We start from the raw sequence: 19,957 nt of genomic DNA, 5'->3' as shown, positions 1-19,957 counted from the left end.
TGAATATTCTAAAAATTTAACTTCCACAAAGAAGTAACCATTTTCAAAAAAGATTTCCCTATTAGCTGTCATATTTTCAAAGACAATATGATGAAAAACCTACCATTTTTATCTCAACAGTTTCTTCTGATCATAATTCTGCAGCACATACAAAATTATCTATCAGAACATGTCAGCCAAGAGATCTTCTTATCTCCATTCCTTTGCCTTTGAGTTTCACAGTCTTGACTGTCCCAAGAAAATAACATCTTGTGCAGGTTAAATGGGACATTGTAGAAGTTGGAGGAAGCATAATGTATTTCTTCCTCTGATACTAGCCCAATAATTGAAATATATTTCCCCTCACTTAGAAAGCAGATATTTTCTTCAGTAGCTCATCTTACAAATCTCTAACAAATTTTGTTTATCCCAGGATTGTGTTCTTCCTGAAGTCTTTATATTTAATAATCTTTACTGCATATCTAATTAATTGTATACTTAAATGAACTCTAAACACCAACATGAGTTTCACTAGGACAAAAAGAGGAGAAAAATCTGCATATTGTTGGCAATATAGAGTGGGCAGGATGACAGCAAGTGTGAAAGAATGTATTGATGTGGGGGATGATTGTGGCCTCTTAAAATTTGCAAAGAATGAGATGGCTTGGATTGTCATCTCAATTCATTATAGATTTTTAACACTTTTCAATAAATTTTTTTTGCATCTGAGTTGGAACTGATTCAAATTGGAAATTGAACATTAGGCTGTGTTCTCATCTTAGCTATAAATGAGTTTCACGTTAAGACTCCTCCCTATCTTTGCCAAGCTTATTTGTGTATTTGCAAGACTGATGGCAAAAGCAACAACCTACCTCAGGCAAAAGAGCCTGTGTGTCTGTCAGTATTTGGGTGACAGGCTTATAAAAGGTTCATTAGAACAATCTGCCCCGGAGCAAAAGAAGATACTGTTCATATCAGCCAATCTGGGACTCAGTGTGCAACCCAAAGTCCAGAGTACATCCAGCTCTGGGGTGCATACACAGGCTGAGACTACAACTAGTCAGAACGCTTTCCATAAAATGCAAGGTTGTGAGAAAAAATGTATTCCATACAGATAAACGGTTTTTCATAAAGATTTTATGGAGAAGGTGTTAGGATACATGATTTGCTAAATGGCCTTGAGAAAGACTAACAATCTCCCATTTAGTCTCCCTTTGTTCTAAGTCTAAAACTTAGACACTTAAGTTACAAAAACATTACAAGTTTTTATTTTTACCCCACAGGCAATGAAGATAGGAGATAAAACCTTAGCATAATTAAATGTTGTTCTCTAGATAGCAGTCATGTACAATCCCTTTCTAAGTATGCCTAAGGATTTTAACACTCCTGTTTCAAAGCACTGTAAAAAAATGTGCCCATTCAAAGTGTATCTATTTTGTCAGGCTACTGAAAGCTAGTGACTAGCATTAAGAGTCTTTGGATCCAGGACTCACATCCTATTATTGCTGCTGTAAAACTGGTAAGCCAGTTGGTCATCAGATAAAAAAAATAAAAGGAACCTGTGACCAGTAAGCTCAATGGGTAAATTCTATGACATATGCCATTTCTTCACCCTCCCTACTGTAGGCGCTCATGAAAAACACCATCCTAGGAATCTAGCTAACTTAATCTATAGGATCTGTCTTTATCTACAAAACAACACCCTTGCTTCTCCTTACCCACGTAATAGAAACTACAGCGAAAAGCCCTCAGGGGATTACAGCTTCTTAAAGCAAACTTGTCAGTTTTAATTCAGGTTAGGTGCCTGCATAACACAATCATGAAGAAACCAAATCACTTCCTTTCAGATGTTGATAATTCACTGGTAGGAATTTTCTTGGGCATACACACTTAACATTCATACGGATTCATTCTTGTCCAAGTTTTGGTGGGAAACAGCTCCTTTTCTTCCTAGTAGCTGGTACAGTGCTGTGTTTTGGATTAGGTGTGAGAATAATATTGACATCATACTGATGTTTTAGTTGATGCTAAGCAGTGCTCAGTAAATGATTTTTCAATTTCCCAGGCTCTGCTGGAGAGCAGGTGTGCAAATGGCTGGAAGGGAGCAAGGCCAGAACAGCTGACCCAAACTGGCCAAAGGGATATTCCACACAACACAGCATCATGTCCAGTGAATAAACTGGGGGAAGCTAGCCAGAAACTGTCAATCACTGCTCAGACACTGACTGGGCACTGGTCAGTGGGTGGTGAGCAACTGCATCACTTGTGTTTCTTGGATTTTATTCCTCTTTCTCTTTTTGTTGTCTCCTTTTTCATTAGAATTATCATTAGTAGTAGTAGTAATAGTAGTAGTAGTAATATACTTTATTTCAATTATTAAACTGTTCCTGTCTCAACCCATAGGTTTTACCTTTCTTCCATTCTCCTCCTGTGCCCACCAGGGCAGGGAGGGCAGTGAGCAAGTGGCTGGGAGGTACTTAGTGGCCAGCTGGGTTTAAACCATGACAATTCTATAGATACACAAAAGATGTGATGAGATGGCCATCTGTAAATATACATATATATATGTGTGTCTCCATATCTATACATATATATATGTATCATGTTATATACATACTTTAATTTTTTTTCAAATCAGTAATGTTGACAGTTCTCAATAAATGGATTGATAAAGTTCATGTCTGATGGAGAACTACACCATTTTTTCCTGTGTGTCAGCACAATATATTTGCCTGTACATATGTGTTCACCCACGTACATCCATATACCCTTAACGTATGTATGCATCATATATGTGTAACAGAGCATACAAATCTACGTATGGCATTTAAGTAATGATCTGACAAACATTAGACACATTGCATTAAGTGCTTAGCTGGGAATAACCTTTAGTTTGGCCTCACAAATCTTTTTCTTTTCTGAACTACATGTTTCATATCTGGACCATGTGGAAGCATCTTACCTTGCTTCCATTTTCTCTTGCCTCCCGTTCCATCTTGAGATCAGAAATTAGGAGAGTCTTGTATTTGTTCTTTCCATTACTGCTGTGATCATCTAGTCTGTATTCTGAAGTCAGCTGAGCAGAGAGGGGACTGTCACTCAGGTTCAGAGGCTGCTCATCCTGCTCCAGATTTGTTTTGCCATTACTGTTGGTTTCTGCCATCTCCCTGCAGTGTGTTCCCCCTGAAGCATTGGAACTGTGTCCCACGGTCTCATTGCCATTAAAACTCTCTGCGGCTGAATCATCTATTAAAAAATATATATTTTCAGTCACATGCCACATAATCATCTCTGTCCAGTTTAAACATAATTTATACATTCACAATGTTTTTTCAAAACAGAATGAAAACTGTTAAAATTACTAGCACCAGTACATTTCTGCAAAAAGTGCACACACACTCCTCCACATTTTCAAGTAAAACTTTAAGTAAATCCATAAAATACTAGCAAGTTAAGGGAAATTATCTGGGCTGACACTTTAGTATCACTGTGTACATAAAAGATAATCACAAAGGATTTTTAGGGACAAAGTGATAAAGTCTGCCTTGATCAATCTGTCTGTCCATATGCCTATGGATCTATTTAGATTCTTATACCACACTCATCAGTGCAGTATTACATATTTCTGAAATCAACAGAGGTGCACGTGGTACTGAGAGAATCTGAATCTCAAGTTTTTAGTGTGCAGAACAGCACATGTCATATCCATAAACATCCTCTTGCAGAGATACAATGTAAATACATCTGATGTGTTCACTGCTGCCAGTGGAGATTATACTGGAAGAGCTGACTCCAGAAAAAAAGATCCTCTCTTCATTTTGTTAGGTGCCCATTCACTTCGTTCATTCATGTCATAACATGCTTAAAAATACTGATAAATAGTGGATTAAATTATAAACCTGAAAGCTCCATCTAAAAACTCTGGATGTGTCATTGCTACCCTTAAGATTTTACAGCTGGATTGCATGATTAATCTGTGTCTTCACATACTTATGGATTTGTGTATCCTGCCCTTGTCAGCACAGGAATGTGCCACCTGTGCTACCACTCAGCCCTTCTTTGATTCCAAACAATCTTTTGGCCAACAGGCTACCTAGTAAAACATTTTATCTTTCAAAGGATTAAATGGCAGCAGAATTTGGCACTCAATTTCATTACTTCTTGTTCTCTAAAGCACTTCTTTTTTGGCAAATTACACGGTTTTGCTAATGGTGCAAACACCTGCCCAGGGCTCTACAAGCCTTCTTTTATTGAAGACTATGAATCTGGAAACAAAACCAGGGAGTCAGTAGTCAGGAATGCATTCAGATTGAAACTGGAGATACAGGATGAGATGCACCTTAATATATTAGCACCTTAATATACCCTCTTTTTTGGGCCCTTCTAAACAACTTCCATGGAAAAGAAGCAAACACATTTATACACATGAGGAATTAAAAAAAAATCAGGACACGTCCTTTAACAGATGTGCTCAGAAATACTCATACTTTAACTCATGATTAATCAAATTGCTGACTCACCATCATTATTACAGTAAAAAACAACTATTCACTTCTCTCAGATCAGATTTTTAAATGAGGAGAATACTGAATAAACGGGTAGGGATCTAATTCAATTAAATACTTAGAAAGCCATAGACAAGCTATCATACATCATTGCCTTACTTGCTGCACTCAAACAACATTTTTATGCCATAAATATATACAGGACTGGGCATGCACTACAAACATTTTTTTTAAATTGCTTTGTTTTGTAAACCTGTAAGAAAGTCTCATTTCAACAACAATAAAAATTAAGAGTCATAATTTAAATAATTTTACTTAAAGAACAATGTTTTTGTTCTAAAACAGCTGTATAATTAATGGCTGCAATAAAAAAATAAAACTATGCTTTGGCATGTATTTCTTTTACATTACCTTTTGCACATACAAATGTATATAAAATAAAAGACATAACATTCATAGAATAAGGCTCTTAAATGTATACCCCAGCCAAACTTGCAACAGAACAATGCTGCTTGAGGATTTCAGCTATGTAAGTGCATAAAAAGAGCAGGATTTATCCTTAATAAACCTTCTATCATGCCCTGAGACTTATGTCTTCAAGGCCATAACACATAAAAAAGGCTAAAATTCTAAACACACTTTCAGAAATAAATAAGCTGTTTTACTGTTCCAAAATAGAAAATGGAATTCTAATATGGGGTCTTCATTTTTTTTAAAGAAAATAGCCACATTTCCAACTTATTTTAAAAGCTGTGAGATAACAGAAAGAAATCCAGATTTTTTTAACAGAGGAACACTTTGGTTACTGCTGATTTGTATTTAGGACTGTTAACAGATAATTGGCTTCTTGATTAGCAGTTTAAAAAGTGAGAGTTAGTTTCAGATTAATTTAATCAATTACTGAATGGGTCACTGAGTAAGGGATGCTCTTCCCTTTGAAGGGCTCAGAAAATTCCCTACAGTTGGCAACAAAGAGAGAAACAGGTGAGTAACCAGAAGATACACAAAAACACCTAAAAGGTGTGGGCACTGCCTACCCAGCAGCACGTAAGTCTGATCCCTCAGGACCTTCTGTGTGCTGGCACTCAAGTGTCCCAGCTCACACAGTGCAGAGGAACCACTACCAGGACACAGACGGCTAAATGGGAATGGTGAGAGCTGTGCTAAGAGCTAGATCCAGGAACAGCCAATTCTCAAGCACAGCTGTTAGTTTTGCCTAGCAATAATGCTTTTATTTCTTTTTTTGTTGCCCTGTATGACATATGGTTGACAACTGAATCTTACAAATGTGTGAGAATGTCACAATGCAGAAGAAAAAAACATGACCATTGAAAAGAATTCCTGTGCTGAGTAAATGTGATCAAGCACTATAATACTCTGAAACAATAAAAAAGTTTTTACAAGATTTTTGCTTTTCTTAGCAAATGCTTAGTTACTTGATGGCAAATCTCAGTTTCCACTATAAAGTCAAATATCTGTTTTTACAGTCATTTAACCTTGCTTGTTAGAAATGGGAACTTGTTTGTCAGGATAATGGTTGGGAGAATGGCTATATTGGGTATGGTATAAATCACACTTTTGTCAAGTAAACAGAGTATGTAGTTCCATAAAAGAGATGAAGGAAAAACAGAACGTGGTATAGCAATAGTTTCTTACAGATGTTACCAAGGTAACTAGATTACAAGGTTTAGTACCTTCCTCATCCCTGGGCAGCTGTCTATTTTTGCTAAGAAGAAGGCTACTTTAAAGCAAGAGTTTCTCAGGCATCAGAAACACAGCCCACATTAGGAATGACTGGGTTTGGGGAAAAAGGCAGGAAGTTCTCGCCCAGGATAGGAAAGCAATGTTCATCCTTGGATATGGGAACAACCTCCTGACCACTCCTGCGCCTGCAGGGACTGCAAGCACTCATGGCCATCACATGGATGCCAAGGGGAAAGAACAGATCCATGGAGACCTGTCTCTCAGACCATGTTCCCCAGTGGTGACAGCCTCTGCTGGGGGCAGGAGGTGAGACCTCACCTCCTTACTGTGTCTGGTGCACCTAAACTGGAGACAGTATCAGGAGCAGCAGTTTGCTCGCAGTTTTCTCACCTTTATATATCGCAGCACCTCAGCAACAATGAACTGCTGATGCCAAAAGCCTCTTCTTTTACCAAGTATTTTTTTTCCCCTCCACCCAGCAGAGGCACGGTGGCTTGGGGAGAGCTCAGGGAAGATGGGGCTTTGTCCAGATATAGCCACTGACCCCTGCTCCTTGTCAGGAACTCTGTAGAGATGAGGACCACCCCAGAGGCAAGGTCAACCCCAGCCCAGAGCACATGGGGCAGCAGCCATGAGCCCAGTGCAGGGCTGCCCTCCTACAGGAGGCTCAGCAAACCACAGCATTCCTCTCTGGGCTCACTTAGGCCCTGGTCAGTGGGCACTCCAGCCTCCCTTCCCACAGCTGGCTGATGAGTGCAGCATAAAACTCCACTGAGGCAAGGGCAGCACATTTTCCAGTCCTGACTCTTGTCTGAACCACCACTGCAGGGTGAATTTTATGGAAAGACCTCCAGAGAAGCTTGCCACAGGCACTGGGAGCTGAGAAGGGAAGGAGCAACGGGGCTCCAGGCCCTGCATTGGGTATTGGGGCAGTAATGAAAGAGGCTGTGGGATGAGCTCACATCTTCAACACCACCCAGGACTACGTTTATCCACAAGCATCAGCCATGACAGAAAATCAACCATCAAATGCTGCTTGCTCAGGGCAGGACATATCTTTGGGAACTGTGCAGCTTTCAAACCCTTTCCCCAGAATGCTGTAAGACTGGAAGTAAATCTACAATTGGTTTTGTTACTTAAGCCTGAAAAGGGAGAGTCTGACTGCAAAACACGTATGTGTTTGACTTCTAAAAACAGCCAACTGGGGCCTCCCTCACCTATGCAGAGATCCTCTTCCAGGGATTAAAGAGCATCACCCCTCAGGAAAACACTCCAAGAGCAGAGGGAAGGTATCTTTGGAACAGGCAGCAGCCACCTTCTTGCTGAAGCATAGGGCACTCTCTAGGCTTAGGCACAGACTTTTCATTCATGGACCAATATTTCTTAAAATTCTTGATGCCAACACCTCCTTCTTCCACCTTGCACACTGCTCCACACTAATCCTGTGCTCTGGTCTGAACAACACCCTTTGGACAACTTTAGTCCAAGTACTCTCCACGTCAGGGGTAATTGATAGAACAAGGGGTAATGGCTTTAAACTGAAAGAAAGTAGGTATAAATTAGATATTTAGGATAGGAAGAAATGCTTTCATAAGGTACTGGAAAAAGTTGTCACTAGAAGTTGTAGATGCCCTATCTCTGGGAGTGATTAAGGGCATGTTGGATGGTGCCCTGGGCAACCTGGTGTAGTGGAATCCCATTCTGGAGTTCTAGGATTCTAATTCTCAAAAAAAGATCTACAGTAATTTTTTTACTTCAAGTTAATGTCTTATCTACAGTAATTTTTTTACTTCAAGTTAATGTCTTATCACATTGCATTACAGCTTCCAGCTTCTCCTTCCAGATCCCACTGAGACCAGCAAGATACAAAGTGACACCAGCTTTATTTTTGAATACATGAGAATTCCAGATTCCTGCTGTGAACTTTCCAAGCTCATTGCAGTCATCACTACGTTAGCTTTTCTCCCTCCTTTTGAAGGAAACTTGGAAATGGTGGAAGAAAAGACAATGCCAAAGAAAGCCCAAGCAAACAGATGCTCTGAGTATGAGTTTTAATTCTCAGAACTATTGCATCCTTCACTTCAATTATCTGCCACAGACATTCACATTATCATGGCCAAATCTCTGCCAAAATCCAATTTCCCTGTATTTAACACCTTGGATTCTGCAAGGTGGTATCAGTGGCAGCTGGTATTTTAAGGACACTCTCATTTAGAGCAGGAAACTGGGTCTTAATTTACAGGAATGTTCTCCCACCAAGCAATGTCTAGATTTATGAATAGGCAAACAACATACATTGCTAGAATTAGAGATTCTTTTGTTACAAGTTAATATACAGTTGTTCTACCCAGAAAGAGCTGTCTTCAGACCAGATATGTCAAATGCTCAACACTGTTCTCTTATAAGAGCGTTTTCTTAAGGAAAGCAAGTAGAAGTGTGCACCAAATCTGGCTGGAATAACAAGTTCATCAACACTTGTTTTCTGAGAGCACAAATTTAAGATCTGAACTCTGATGTAAGTGTTGTTGAAGTACTGTGAATCGCTAACCAAAGTACATATATATACTCTCACTTGTCTCCTTGAGAGAAAAGTCTCCAGATGTTCTAAAGGATCTCTTATCTATCAATTTCATACTCTAAATCACTCAGAATTTTCATATTCCTTGCAGGTAAGTCAGGAACGAGTTAGCAAGCCATTCTACATAAAGACAAATCTCAAATACATCCTCACCCTCTCTCAAATTACCTCTTAGCTGAGAATGCAATTAAGATTTAGAGCATGGTTTAATAGTTTATACAGCTGAGATTTCAGCGACCTGAAACATATTTTACTAGTCAATAATCCATAGCCTTGGGCTTCAGCTCTAAGAGCAGTAGTGTGGCACAGTCCTGCAATCATACAGCCACATGGAACTTCAGATCCACTGAAAGGGCAGATACCTATTTAGGAACCAGTCAAAAACAAGGGAAAGACAATTAACCTTACAACACCTTTGTCTAATTTGAGACAGTCTTGACTGCATGAGGGCACCCTACAAACCAAAACCATACCCGGTAATAATGAGTCTGATTAATCACATTAAAAGAATAAGGCACTTGGGGCCACTTTGTTCATTCTGCTCCAAGGAACAGAGATGGGAGAAGGCCACACATGCAGGCAGACACTGATGCCTGCAAATTCCAAGGCAGCAGGCACTCAGGTTAAATGAACATTGTGAGTGGGCTGCCTGTCGACAGAGCATCTCTGAGAGCAGCAAGATGGGTAACTGTTCCTTCTAAAAGGGGGAGATTGCAAGTGAATGAGCTGAGTGGGATGAGTGAGACTGAAACTTCTTGCTGTGCAAATGCAGGCTGTCATAACACCCACTCTTAAAGATTGTCTACCAAAATCCTGGATGATGAAGGTTGCTTTAATCTTCTTGGGCTCGATACCATCAGGCCAGACCCTGAAAACAGCACCTTACACCCTTAGCAATCCAATCCATTTGAATGTGGTCACTTGCAGGAGGCAGTACTGCAGACCAAAGAGTGACAGGTTCAAGACCAATTTTGAGTTAGTATGCTGTTATCCTTAACCTTTGGCTTCAGTAGTGCATGTGCTTTATTTTCCTATGTTAAAATACAACTTTAAGGAAAATAGTATGCTGCATAAGCAAACATTATAAACTAAGTTAGTTACATTCCTTCCACAATTCCACAAAACCAATTCCACAACCCTCCTAATGGAAGATATTGAAAAAAAGACTCGACTGGTGGCAACAGACAGCAGGCAGTTTTGGGAGAGGAGCACCATGAATCAGACAAAAGGTGGCATACAGTGCTGACTCACAGAAACTTCCGTAGTATAGAATATTGCAGAGACTTTTCTAAATGAACTGATAAAAAGGCAAGGACACATTTCACTCCCACCACTTTTCACAAGGACTGTTTAATACCGATTTGTCACAGTTAGGTATTTGGTTATGCTTCATTTATATCACAAGTCATGTTTGAAGCATAAGTTCAATACATAACTTAAAAAGCCAGTCCAAATCAACTCTATCAATTCATCATCTCCATTCCCTTTCACATTGTTATACAGAACAGGGGTTGAATTAATAGAGGTACAAAGGTGATCTCAGACCTTCCCATTTCATAAAGCATAAGAATGGTCAGAGTTGGTCAGAAAAAAAATCCATTTAGTCCAATATCCTATCTCCTAATCAGTGGTTATTAGGAGATGTTTAGAGAAGAGAATAAGGCAAGCATATAAAATTCTTCCTCCTGTGGATTGCTGAGCCCTTAAGAATTTCAAACTCAAGGTCTTTCTGAGCAGGATGTGGCTTCTATGCTGAGGCATCATGCTGATGCTCACCATGTTTTTTCTTCCAAGTATCCAGTCTTTCTTTGAACTTATATAAACCTCAAGCACCCTTCTCTGCTCCTCCAAAAAGTTACTGACATTATTTCTGTTTCCACTGTCCTGTACCAAGAAAACAAGGAACAGGAGTTAAGAGGTGGGCAAGAGTCTTTCCAGAGGATGGAGCAGGGTGATGTGCCCAGAGGTCAGTCCCTTTATTCCCAGTGAGACTGCATTTCCTCCATTACAAGAATATGTATTAATTGTCCTCTTCAGTTAACCTCAATAAGAATAACAATTATTTTCCTCCTTTTGACATATATGCTTTCCTGATGGGGTTGCCTTCTGTGAATTCAGCTATGGAACTCACTGCATTGGATTTAAATCTGAAATGTCTATCAGTTTCAGTGATGTTTATCAGCAAATTCCTTACTGTTATTTTCAGTGGTGGAGAAGTAGATCAGGAGCTACTTCATACGTTCACTCACTGCACGAGTTTATGAAAAGAAAAGGGAACAAAGCAAACTGATCCTTAGCCTTGTCAACAAGAGTACAGTAAATATGATATACACATGCACATACACAGTGGAATCAGCATTAGCCAGGCTGTAAATCTTATTTCATTACTAAACAAACCTTCCAGTAATTCATGATTTTCCATGGGTAAACATCTCTTCTTGTTGGAGGCACAAAACAGGAAACTATTTTATTCAATTATAATGTTAAATAACAGAGCTGTGAACAACTGCCACTCCATGACATCAACAACTATCAGAAAAATAATACTGCCCTGTCAGTCACAGCATTACAGAAGGGCTCATTTATAAAGCTTCATGAGTGACTCGCACGCTTACTTCTTTGCCTGCAGAGCTACTGTCCCTGCACATGCACAGCAAGGAGATGGAGGAGCATGTCTGTTAGGAGGGTACTGCACACATAAATAACCAATTTGAAAGCTCACTGGGTGCCCAGTAGTCTTCTTACCACTGTGTATCTAGTTTGTCCTTGGTCTTTGACATTTACACTTCAAAACACATAGTTCTTACTGCCTCTGGGGAGAAAAATCCCTGGTTTTCCCCTTACTCTGGAGAAACCTCTAGGGTGCTTTTTGTGGCAAAGACTCTATCAAGCAGTACTCAATGCAGAAATAATGCAATTCTTCTAAAGTTTTTATGACTCATATAGGATCATATTTGACAGGCAAAATGTCATCTGGCACCAAGAACACAGCTTAGAGCTCTATCTCTGGGCAAGCACTGCAGGAATATGTTCTCAGCCCAACAGCGTATGAGTGGTGCCAGAGGTATTGTCTTATGCTCACCCCAAAGAGGACTCCAGACTGCAGAACCATTTACTGATAAAAGCTAGGAACTGAGGAAGGCTGGGAGACAGGCAGGCAAAAACAGCTCAGGCAGGCAAACAGAACTCTTGTGTTTGAGGGTCACTAAAATTCCAACCCTGTACAGGGCACATCAGCAGCAAAGATGTTTGAGACTGCAACGTATTACGAAAAGGAGAAATATGAAGCTTTTTCTTTAAAAAAGAGGTAACCTAAGAGATCTTGCACTCTCCTATTCCTTGTCCAGCAGAAAGAGGCTTATGCTTTAGCATAAGCAACAGCTGCCACCGCTCCTGGCAGCATGAAGAATCTGGTGCTGTGCCAGCAGCAGATAAAGTGTAATATGTAGGTGCATGTTTTGTGTCTAAACTTTAACCCAAATGGAGCTGAGAGTAATTATGCTAAACTTATCTGCCATTTGGACCTAATGCAGGTGTGTAGTGCTGAATTTTACTTCATCAGGATCTGCCAGAAGACAAAAGCAAAGAGGAGAGATCAAGCTGGAGTCATTTGAAGTTCTCTGCAGAGTGGATGCCCCCAAACCCGGAATTTTTAATAAAGCCCTTTAAAATATAGCCCACCAGCTTTAGTGTGTTGAGTGGATTCACACAGTCTTATCAGTCTGTATTTCTTTCTGGAAGGGTGAAGCCTTGAGCACAAGCAACATAAGTAATTGCTTGACAGTTCTGCATCCCCTCAGCAAATTACTGCATACTCTTCCATAGGAGCAGAAATGCTCTGGAAAGGCTCATTATACCCCCTTCATCATTAAAACCGGGAGAGAAAGGAGGAAGAAGCCGTAAGAATGAACAGAAATGGCTGCTTTGAGCTTCATATGTCCTTACCAACATTTAACCCACATTCTGACTTGGGCCCCCAAACTTTACAGTACAAATTGCTGGATTTGCCTGTTTGCTGTATTCCTAGCAGGGAACTTAATAGAAGTTTTCTCTTGAAATAGGAAAAATCGTTTGTCTGTTAATATTGTGTTTGTCACTAGATGACTACAGCAGAGTAGAAATGAGGAAAAATCTTACCTACCCAACCAAAAAAAAAACCAAAGAGAGAATTGGGAAAATATACCAATATAGCCCCAGCTGTACAAAAAGCAAGAGTTCTGCTGAAGTTCAATGGATGCTATTATTGTATTTCAAGTTTTATTTTAGAACCATTCTGAAGAAGGCTTGCAAGCATCCTTTATTTTATATCTGTAATTTATACACTGTGTCAGTAGTTGCCAATTGCTATTTAGGTGCATAAAACAAAGAGAACTGAGATCAAAGTGCCCTGTCAGCCCAATATTTTGAGTACCTCTATAATAATAAAAATAGTTCAATTCAGTTGACAGCATAACTCTCAGTAACAATATTTCTACAAATAGTTCACACTCATTAGACTCTTCATCATCATCTTTGTCACTCTATAGTTCAGGATTTCAAAATTACAATCTAACTTTATTGTTTGGTTGGTTTTTTACACAGAAAAGTATAGTTTAAAGACTTGTATTACTTAAAGCAATTTTATTGTTACTTACAACTGCATACTAAAAGCTAGAACATGAAAATTCCTCAAAAGTAGAAGTGAAAACATTTCCTACAATTTTCTTTCTTTTTTCTAGTTTTCATTTTATAATGCTGGTAAAATCAAGTGGGTTTTTGCAAAATATTTGTTTTTCACTCTGGAACAATTCTGTCAGATCCTTTCCAGTCAGTTGTCTCCACTCACATTAACAGAGATGCTTTCAGGAAAATTTCCAACCTCAGCAGAGAGTAAAGTAAGTGTCTCTGATATTCACATACAGAAATTGAGTTTAAAAATAGGTAATAAACATATAATTGGGAAGAAGTAGAAGAAAATTATGTGGAATAGGAAGTAGGAACTTACAGCCTTTGTTGTTCTATGCAGTTCTAGCATTATCAACAGTGAATTAAAACTTCCTCAATACGTTAGGAAAGTGGATGTTAGTGAATCTGAGAAGTCAGAACAGTAAATATGCAAGTGTAGGACTCTGTAAGGGTTGCTCTTTCCTTATTTAATGGCTGTGATGTAATTAAGGTTTTTGCTTTGACAGAGTGTCCGTGACTCAAGTATAGGACTCTATTACAGATAAGTCAGTTTAGAAATTCAAAGAATTCCAGAGCTTGGAAAGCTGCTATTACAAACTTCAGCAAATAACCATGTCTGAGGGATATAAATGACATGACCCTGTTCAATTCTGTTTGCTTTTGTTCTGCCACTTTAAAATGCTTATAAATGCCCATGGCAGCATGTACATATTTTTTTTCCTGCCTTGAGCATGCCAAGGGTAACAACAGTAAGTGGTCTCCTCACTGCTTAAATGAAAACACTATTATTGTCACACAGGACAGCACTGGATAACAAACTTGGCCTTTCTTCATCTGGCAAGCAATCATTTTTGAATGGTTATATCCATTATGCTTTCCTACTGTATTTTTTACTGTATCAAGTGTAAGTTAAAAATATTCAGCATCTACAATGCCTGAGTGCCAGCCCTAACACCAAAAGAATACGAAGAGTGGTGTGGATGTTGAAAGCTTGATGCAGAGAAATTTTCCAGCTTTCTGCCAGGATCCCTGTGAAAGTGTTGCTTTCACACTCATGCTAGCTGTAAACGGTGAGAAGTTTTTGTAAATAATACTTTTATCTTGTCACCTGTAGTTTGTTATGCAGCTTGTTATGTTACTGACTGGAGAAATATTTTGAAATGGGTGTTGTAGGGTTTAACCAATCATTCTATGAGGTGGATGGTCAAAGGACCAATAACCTTATGCCATTCAAGCAAACCAGGTTATATAAATTAATTTGGAAATTATTAAATTCCATTCCATTCCCTTCCTGGACTGGACTGGAGTATGCTGCTTTTTTTGCCGTCCCTGGTACAACAGCAACAGGGTGGTAAGAGTCAGCAGTGCTAACTGAACACAAAAATATTGCCACTGAGGTAAAGGACACAAGCCTATTTGGAGCCTGTCTAGCATTCTGACTACCATTATAAGGCAGAAAAATAAGCAGTGCTGATGACTGACCTCCCTTTGGTCTGAAGTATTTGTCTCAAGTAGTGCATGCCGAAACTGCCAAAAGAGGCATTATACAGGCATTATCATACTCAAGATATTAGAACCTGCTTGGAAGTTTACAACAGTTGATGTTTTTTCCTACTAAAAAACTATATGGCCCAAGTCAGCAGAATCCTGAAATATGTAATATAACTTGAGTTGAAAAATGGCAGATTTGCAAATCTATCCACAAGCATCCACGATGTGAGGAATTTGACACCAATTGAATGTTATTGCACAGAAGATAGAAGACCTACCATGAGGTATTAACACTACAGGAAGGTTTCTTCTGCCTTCATTAAAGTCACCACTTTTAAATCCCAATTTACCTCATAACCCTACAGATGCTGACTTCCAATCTGACTAACAAAATAAAAACATGCCTTTTCATGTTCAGAAATTATTTTCAGGGAAGATAAAAATTAACCATGTTTTTTCATCAAAGTCAATAATTTTTTTCACAATTCTCAAAATATTGATGGTATAGATGAGCATTTGGTCACACATTGGCTAGCAATGGACTACAATAAGAGGTAACTGAACACACACACAAAAAAGGAATGATTTTGCTAGATGGTCTGTTGTCACAATATTTCTGGTGGGCCAAGTAACTATGATTCAGAGCCCAGAAACTTCAGAAAGCCCAAAGGATCTGACAGATAGTTCTGGCATATCCACTGCATATCCACATATTCCTCACCATAGCTGTGCACTTGAAATTTTCATTGCCAAGCCACCTGACTAAGCAATGCATCTCTTGTTCCAAGCTTTCCCTCCCAGTGCAATGCAGTGGACTCTGCTTGACTGGGGAACAGAGCAAGTATGAGAGCGTGTAATGAACGAGATTGGAAATGGAAGAATAAAACTTGAAAACTACTTGCACTTGAAAACTTTTGCATGAAGACTATCGTTTTACATTTCCATTCTGGGAAGATAATGCCAACAGAAACACGACAGGTTCTTGAACTTAATACAGTTAGTAACTTTCAAAAATTTTCTTCTCATTAAGCACAGTCAATTTGCCCTTGATGAAACACCACTGAGAGCTAGACTCAAAACCAGATTACTCAAAAAGGCCAGAAAGCAGGGCAAACAGAATACCACCCTTCAGAGTGAAACCATGAGCTGTTTTGCAGTTCTTTGCAGACTGGAGAGATTTCTTAGGAAATAAAATAACTAGTCCATGGTTGTAATTCACTTAAGGGCTTCTGTTAGAGCAGCAAAATTCAGGAATGGGACAGTCCACACAGAGTAATTGTTGGATGTGCTTTTCCTGTGCTTTATGCTACTGATAAGGTACCTTTACCAATGGCATTTAAGAATGTTTTAATCACAGCAAGTCACTACTTTTCTGACTAAAATTTCAACTATTAAGGTACAAATTGTTGTTAAAGGTCAGAGCATTAAAATGGGAGAGAATAAAACCTTACCAAAGAGTCCAACTGTAACACCTACTTGGCTTCCTTATGATATGGAATAAAGAGCAGCAAGAAATTGTAAAAGATGACCATTTGCTGAGCTGGCTCAACAGATCTGTGTGTGGAAACCAGCAGGCTGCTCCTGGTAAATCAAGAGTTCTGTCTACAGATGATTTTCTCTGTGGCAAAGCTAGCTTGGGGAGGAAGGGGAAGCCTAGAGTAAGAGCACTCACAGATATGCTTGGTGTTATTTTAAATACAGAAGTAAAGATGATGATATTTCAAAATCTGCTCTATAATTTGTTTTCCCTTTGCAATCTGTAAACAAGATTATTTGGCCCATGGTATGCTTTATATTTTGACAGGATCAGCATTGTATAGCTCCTTTAATCTAATTGAAATGCACATTAGAAACAGAAACAGGGGTATGACAAACGTACATCTGGATAGCAGACCTCTTCCCAAGCTTTCAGAAAACTTAGAAAATATAGTGTTTGCAAAAAAACAATTATGAGAATGCACAACACTTCTAATAATCTTTCTTCTGCTTAGTTAAACTGAAAATGTCCCTCAAAACAACAGCATCCTGACAAATTCTTTCAAATCCTAGATCATTACTTTGCAATTCCTAACATCTCCTTTATAAACTGATCACCTTCCTTCCTAAATAATTACAAACTAGTTCTGAGGGAACTGGGTTTTCCAGAAGCTTAGTTTAAACTTTTTGGAAGCAGAACATTGACCTGAAGATGGATGTGAGAATAGATTAACCTTATTTCTTCTGCGTGGAAAGCTTTTACCAGAGCATCGAGCAGAAAAGTCACGCTTGCTGAAATACTATTTCAACCTTGATCATGAATAGAATGTTATTTCTCATAAATATTAAGGGCGGGGGGGGGTGGGAAGAGGGTGCTTTATCTTTTATATCCAATGCAAGAGCAAACATCAGGACCAACACTCAAAGAAGTGAAATGCCTAGCGTGTTCTCCTTCACAACACACAAGCAGGTTTTTCCCTCTCTGCAATTGCAAATAACTGCCATCGGAAGAAATGATACAATCAATGCAACAATGACAAAAAACCAACAACCTAAAGGAGAGCTGTCAATGGTAACCACACTGCAATCAAATCTATTAACTGCACTTCAAACACAAATTTGATTGTGAAGGTTTGTTGCTGATGGCACCTGGTGATCCAGGTAGGGCACCTTTCTGAGTCTGTTCCATATTCTGCATGTAGGAATCATCAGAAACTTCAGAGCTAGATATTTAATTGGTCCCCAAATAACAAAACAAACTAGGGAAAGCATGACTTTACTACTCCTGATTAAGTTACTGTGATGGGCTCCAGCATACAGAAAAATATTGACACAGCTGGATTGTTCAAAATACATATGTCAGTTCAGATACTTAAATTTCACCTGTCTAAGCAAAGAAACTGTTATCATCTTTGATTCTGCAAAACATGAATAAAAACATTTTGGAGGACTCAAAGCACAGTCTTTCTAAAAGAAAAACCCTTTCTTTATTACCCCATGTCAAATACAGTGGCTCCAGTACAGGAGTATTTAGATGGTGGTCTAAGGCTATCATCTTCTTTAGAAAAGTCTGCAATACCTGAGAGATATTCTTGGCATTCTCCTTTATGTGAACAGATAAATGGAGATTTTCTAGTTCCTGGTCCTGTCGGTCAATTTCACCCTAGGAAAAATGCTCTTGGAAGCTTTTGAAATGCTGGTCTGAAACCTTTTAGGCTCACTCAAGAAGCCTTTGAAGATGAAAATTTTCTCAGAACTGCTTTAATTTCACATTATCTTCTGTTGAAGAACACCTGGGACAGTTCTAATTTGAAATATTTTCAAAAAATGCCAAAACCAGTTGAATAATGTGGTGACAAGCACTGGAAATCACTGAGATGAAGCCCCTTTTACATAGATGTCATCAGCCGATTCTCAAGTGGCCTGTTTTCTCAAAAAAACATTTATTTTTAACTTCAGCACTGCAATCTGCAATTTCTGGAGATTCCTACGCTAGGAGTCCCTGCAAAACTCAACACCACAGCTGGTGATGCAGGAATTTAAGATAAAACACAGGGATCAGAGTCTGAGCTTTTGTATCAGACATGAGCGTCTGCTGACAGCGCATTCGTAGACAGTAAAAAGGACTGACGCTGTTAATGCATCATGTGGTAACCACAATAGAAGCCATTAAAAACAATCTTCAGTAGTTTATGTAGCAGTAAAGAGCAGAATGGAAGGACATTAGTGAATATCACAGCACTCTTGGTCTTAGACTTGAATATCCAAATGATAGTTTTGATCAGATCCCATTTAGTTTGCTGCTGACTGAAGGCATTCACAAATCACAGGTGCAATCAGTTGTTGCCATCAACCCACACATACAGCACTTGTCTGCTCCTCAGTGTGGTTCAGAAAACAATTTCAATCACAACAACTAGAGAAATGCCAAATTCAAAGTTACTGATTATTCACCTACAGAGAGACCATTAAAGCATTCCACACAATAATCTATTGTGAAAAATGAATTTGCAACGATGAAATAAAATACGCTACATGTGAAAAGATCAGTCACTCGTATCCTGAGCTCATATTCATCTTCCTATCCCTTGTAAAACTTCCAGTGGACTCTTCTGACAACAGAACAACAGAAACCCTGTATTCCTATTGTATAACTTTCTACTGCAGTTGCAATTTTGGTATTATTCGTATTGATATTTTGATATTTGGATATTTGGAATCTAAACAAAACCCAAAAAATGTAGCATTGCCCTAGAGGATGCATGTATTTCTCTCATCTTCCTTATAGCTATCATGACCTCACAAACAACCTCTGGAGAAGACCTAAAATACTCAGATTACTATGAATGACAGCAAAAAAATGAGAATAATGGAGCTGCAGCACAAACAATTGCACTCCTTTCAGTATTAGGGCTGCCAGATAAACTGCATGTAGTATCTCAATTACTGTTCGAAAAGAGAGCTTGCCCAGGAATTCTTGGTTTCTCTCCCTTTGTGTTTGGCCCTGTTAAAAATTAACATTGGTGTTTTGCTTAGCTCTTCAGCTAATATTAAGGACTTACTATGCAGCAAGCCACAAAGCCAGCAGCACAGCACTGAGAAAGCACTTTTTAATTGACTGCTAGAAAGCTGGCCAGAAGAACATCACACACTGGGCTAAGATCTACCTTTGGATGCATATGATCCTAATCTCACTAGAGTCAACAGAAGCCAACGTGTGCAGCCTGGGAAGCAATTTAGTCGATTAAATTAAGGCAATTTACATACAATTTGTGGCTTCAGAATTTTATTTTTGAGGGGGAAAGGAAGACAAAGGAGGTTTAAAATAATCAAATATTCCCATGCGGATGGCTATTACTGTTTCAAATTAGGACAAACTTTAAACTCAAAAGGTATTTTAAAGCCTTTCAGATTTGTTTGAAATAAAAAACTGATCGAAATATTTGAGTTCATGTTTAAAGACATAAAAAACCCAATAGATCTAAAATTCCCATTTCAATTGAAGGGACACTTCTTTCATTGAGGTCCACTTCTGCTACCATCAAATTGACCATTTACA

The 19,957-nt window shown here is 38.8% G+C and overlaps 1 protein-coding gene across 4 annotated transcripts in view; it reads right to left on the bottom strand.

Moving 5' to 3' along the window:
- Positions 1 to 19,957, bottom strand: part of NOL4 (nucleolar protein 4) — a 191,499-nt gene that overhangs the window by 76,363 nt on the left and 95,179 nt on the right. For all 4 annotated transcript variants that reach the window (XM_042029085.1, XM_042029087.1, XM_042029086.1 and 1 more), the window contains one exon: positions 2,942 to 3,225. In XM_042029085.1, coding sequence (XP_041885019.1) covers positions 2,942 to 3,225 — 284 coding nt within the window. The remainder of the gene's footprint in view (positions 1 to 2,941; positions 3,226 to 19,957) is intronic.

This window comes from Corvus kubaryi, unplaced genomic scaffold (genome assembly GCF_017639235.1).
Source record: "Corvus kubaryi isolate FWS band 111438036 unplaced genomic scaffold, C.kubaryi_AGA036_p1.0 37312, whole genome shotgun sequence".
Classification (NCBI taxonomy): domain Eukaryota; kingdom Metazoa; phylum Chordata; class Aves; order Passeriformes; family Corvidae; genus Corvus; species Corvus kubaryi.
The sequence above is the reverse complement of the archived record's forward strand: the minus strand, read 5'-3'. Positions and strand labels throughout refer to the sequence as shown.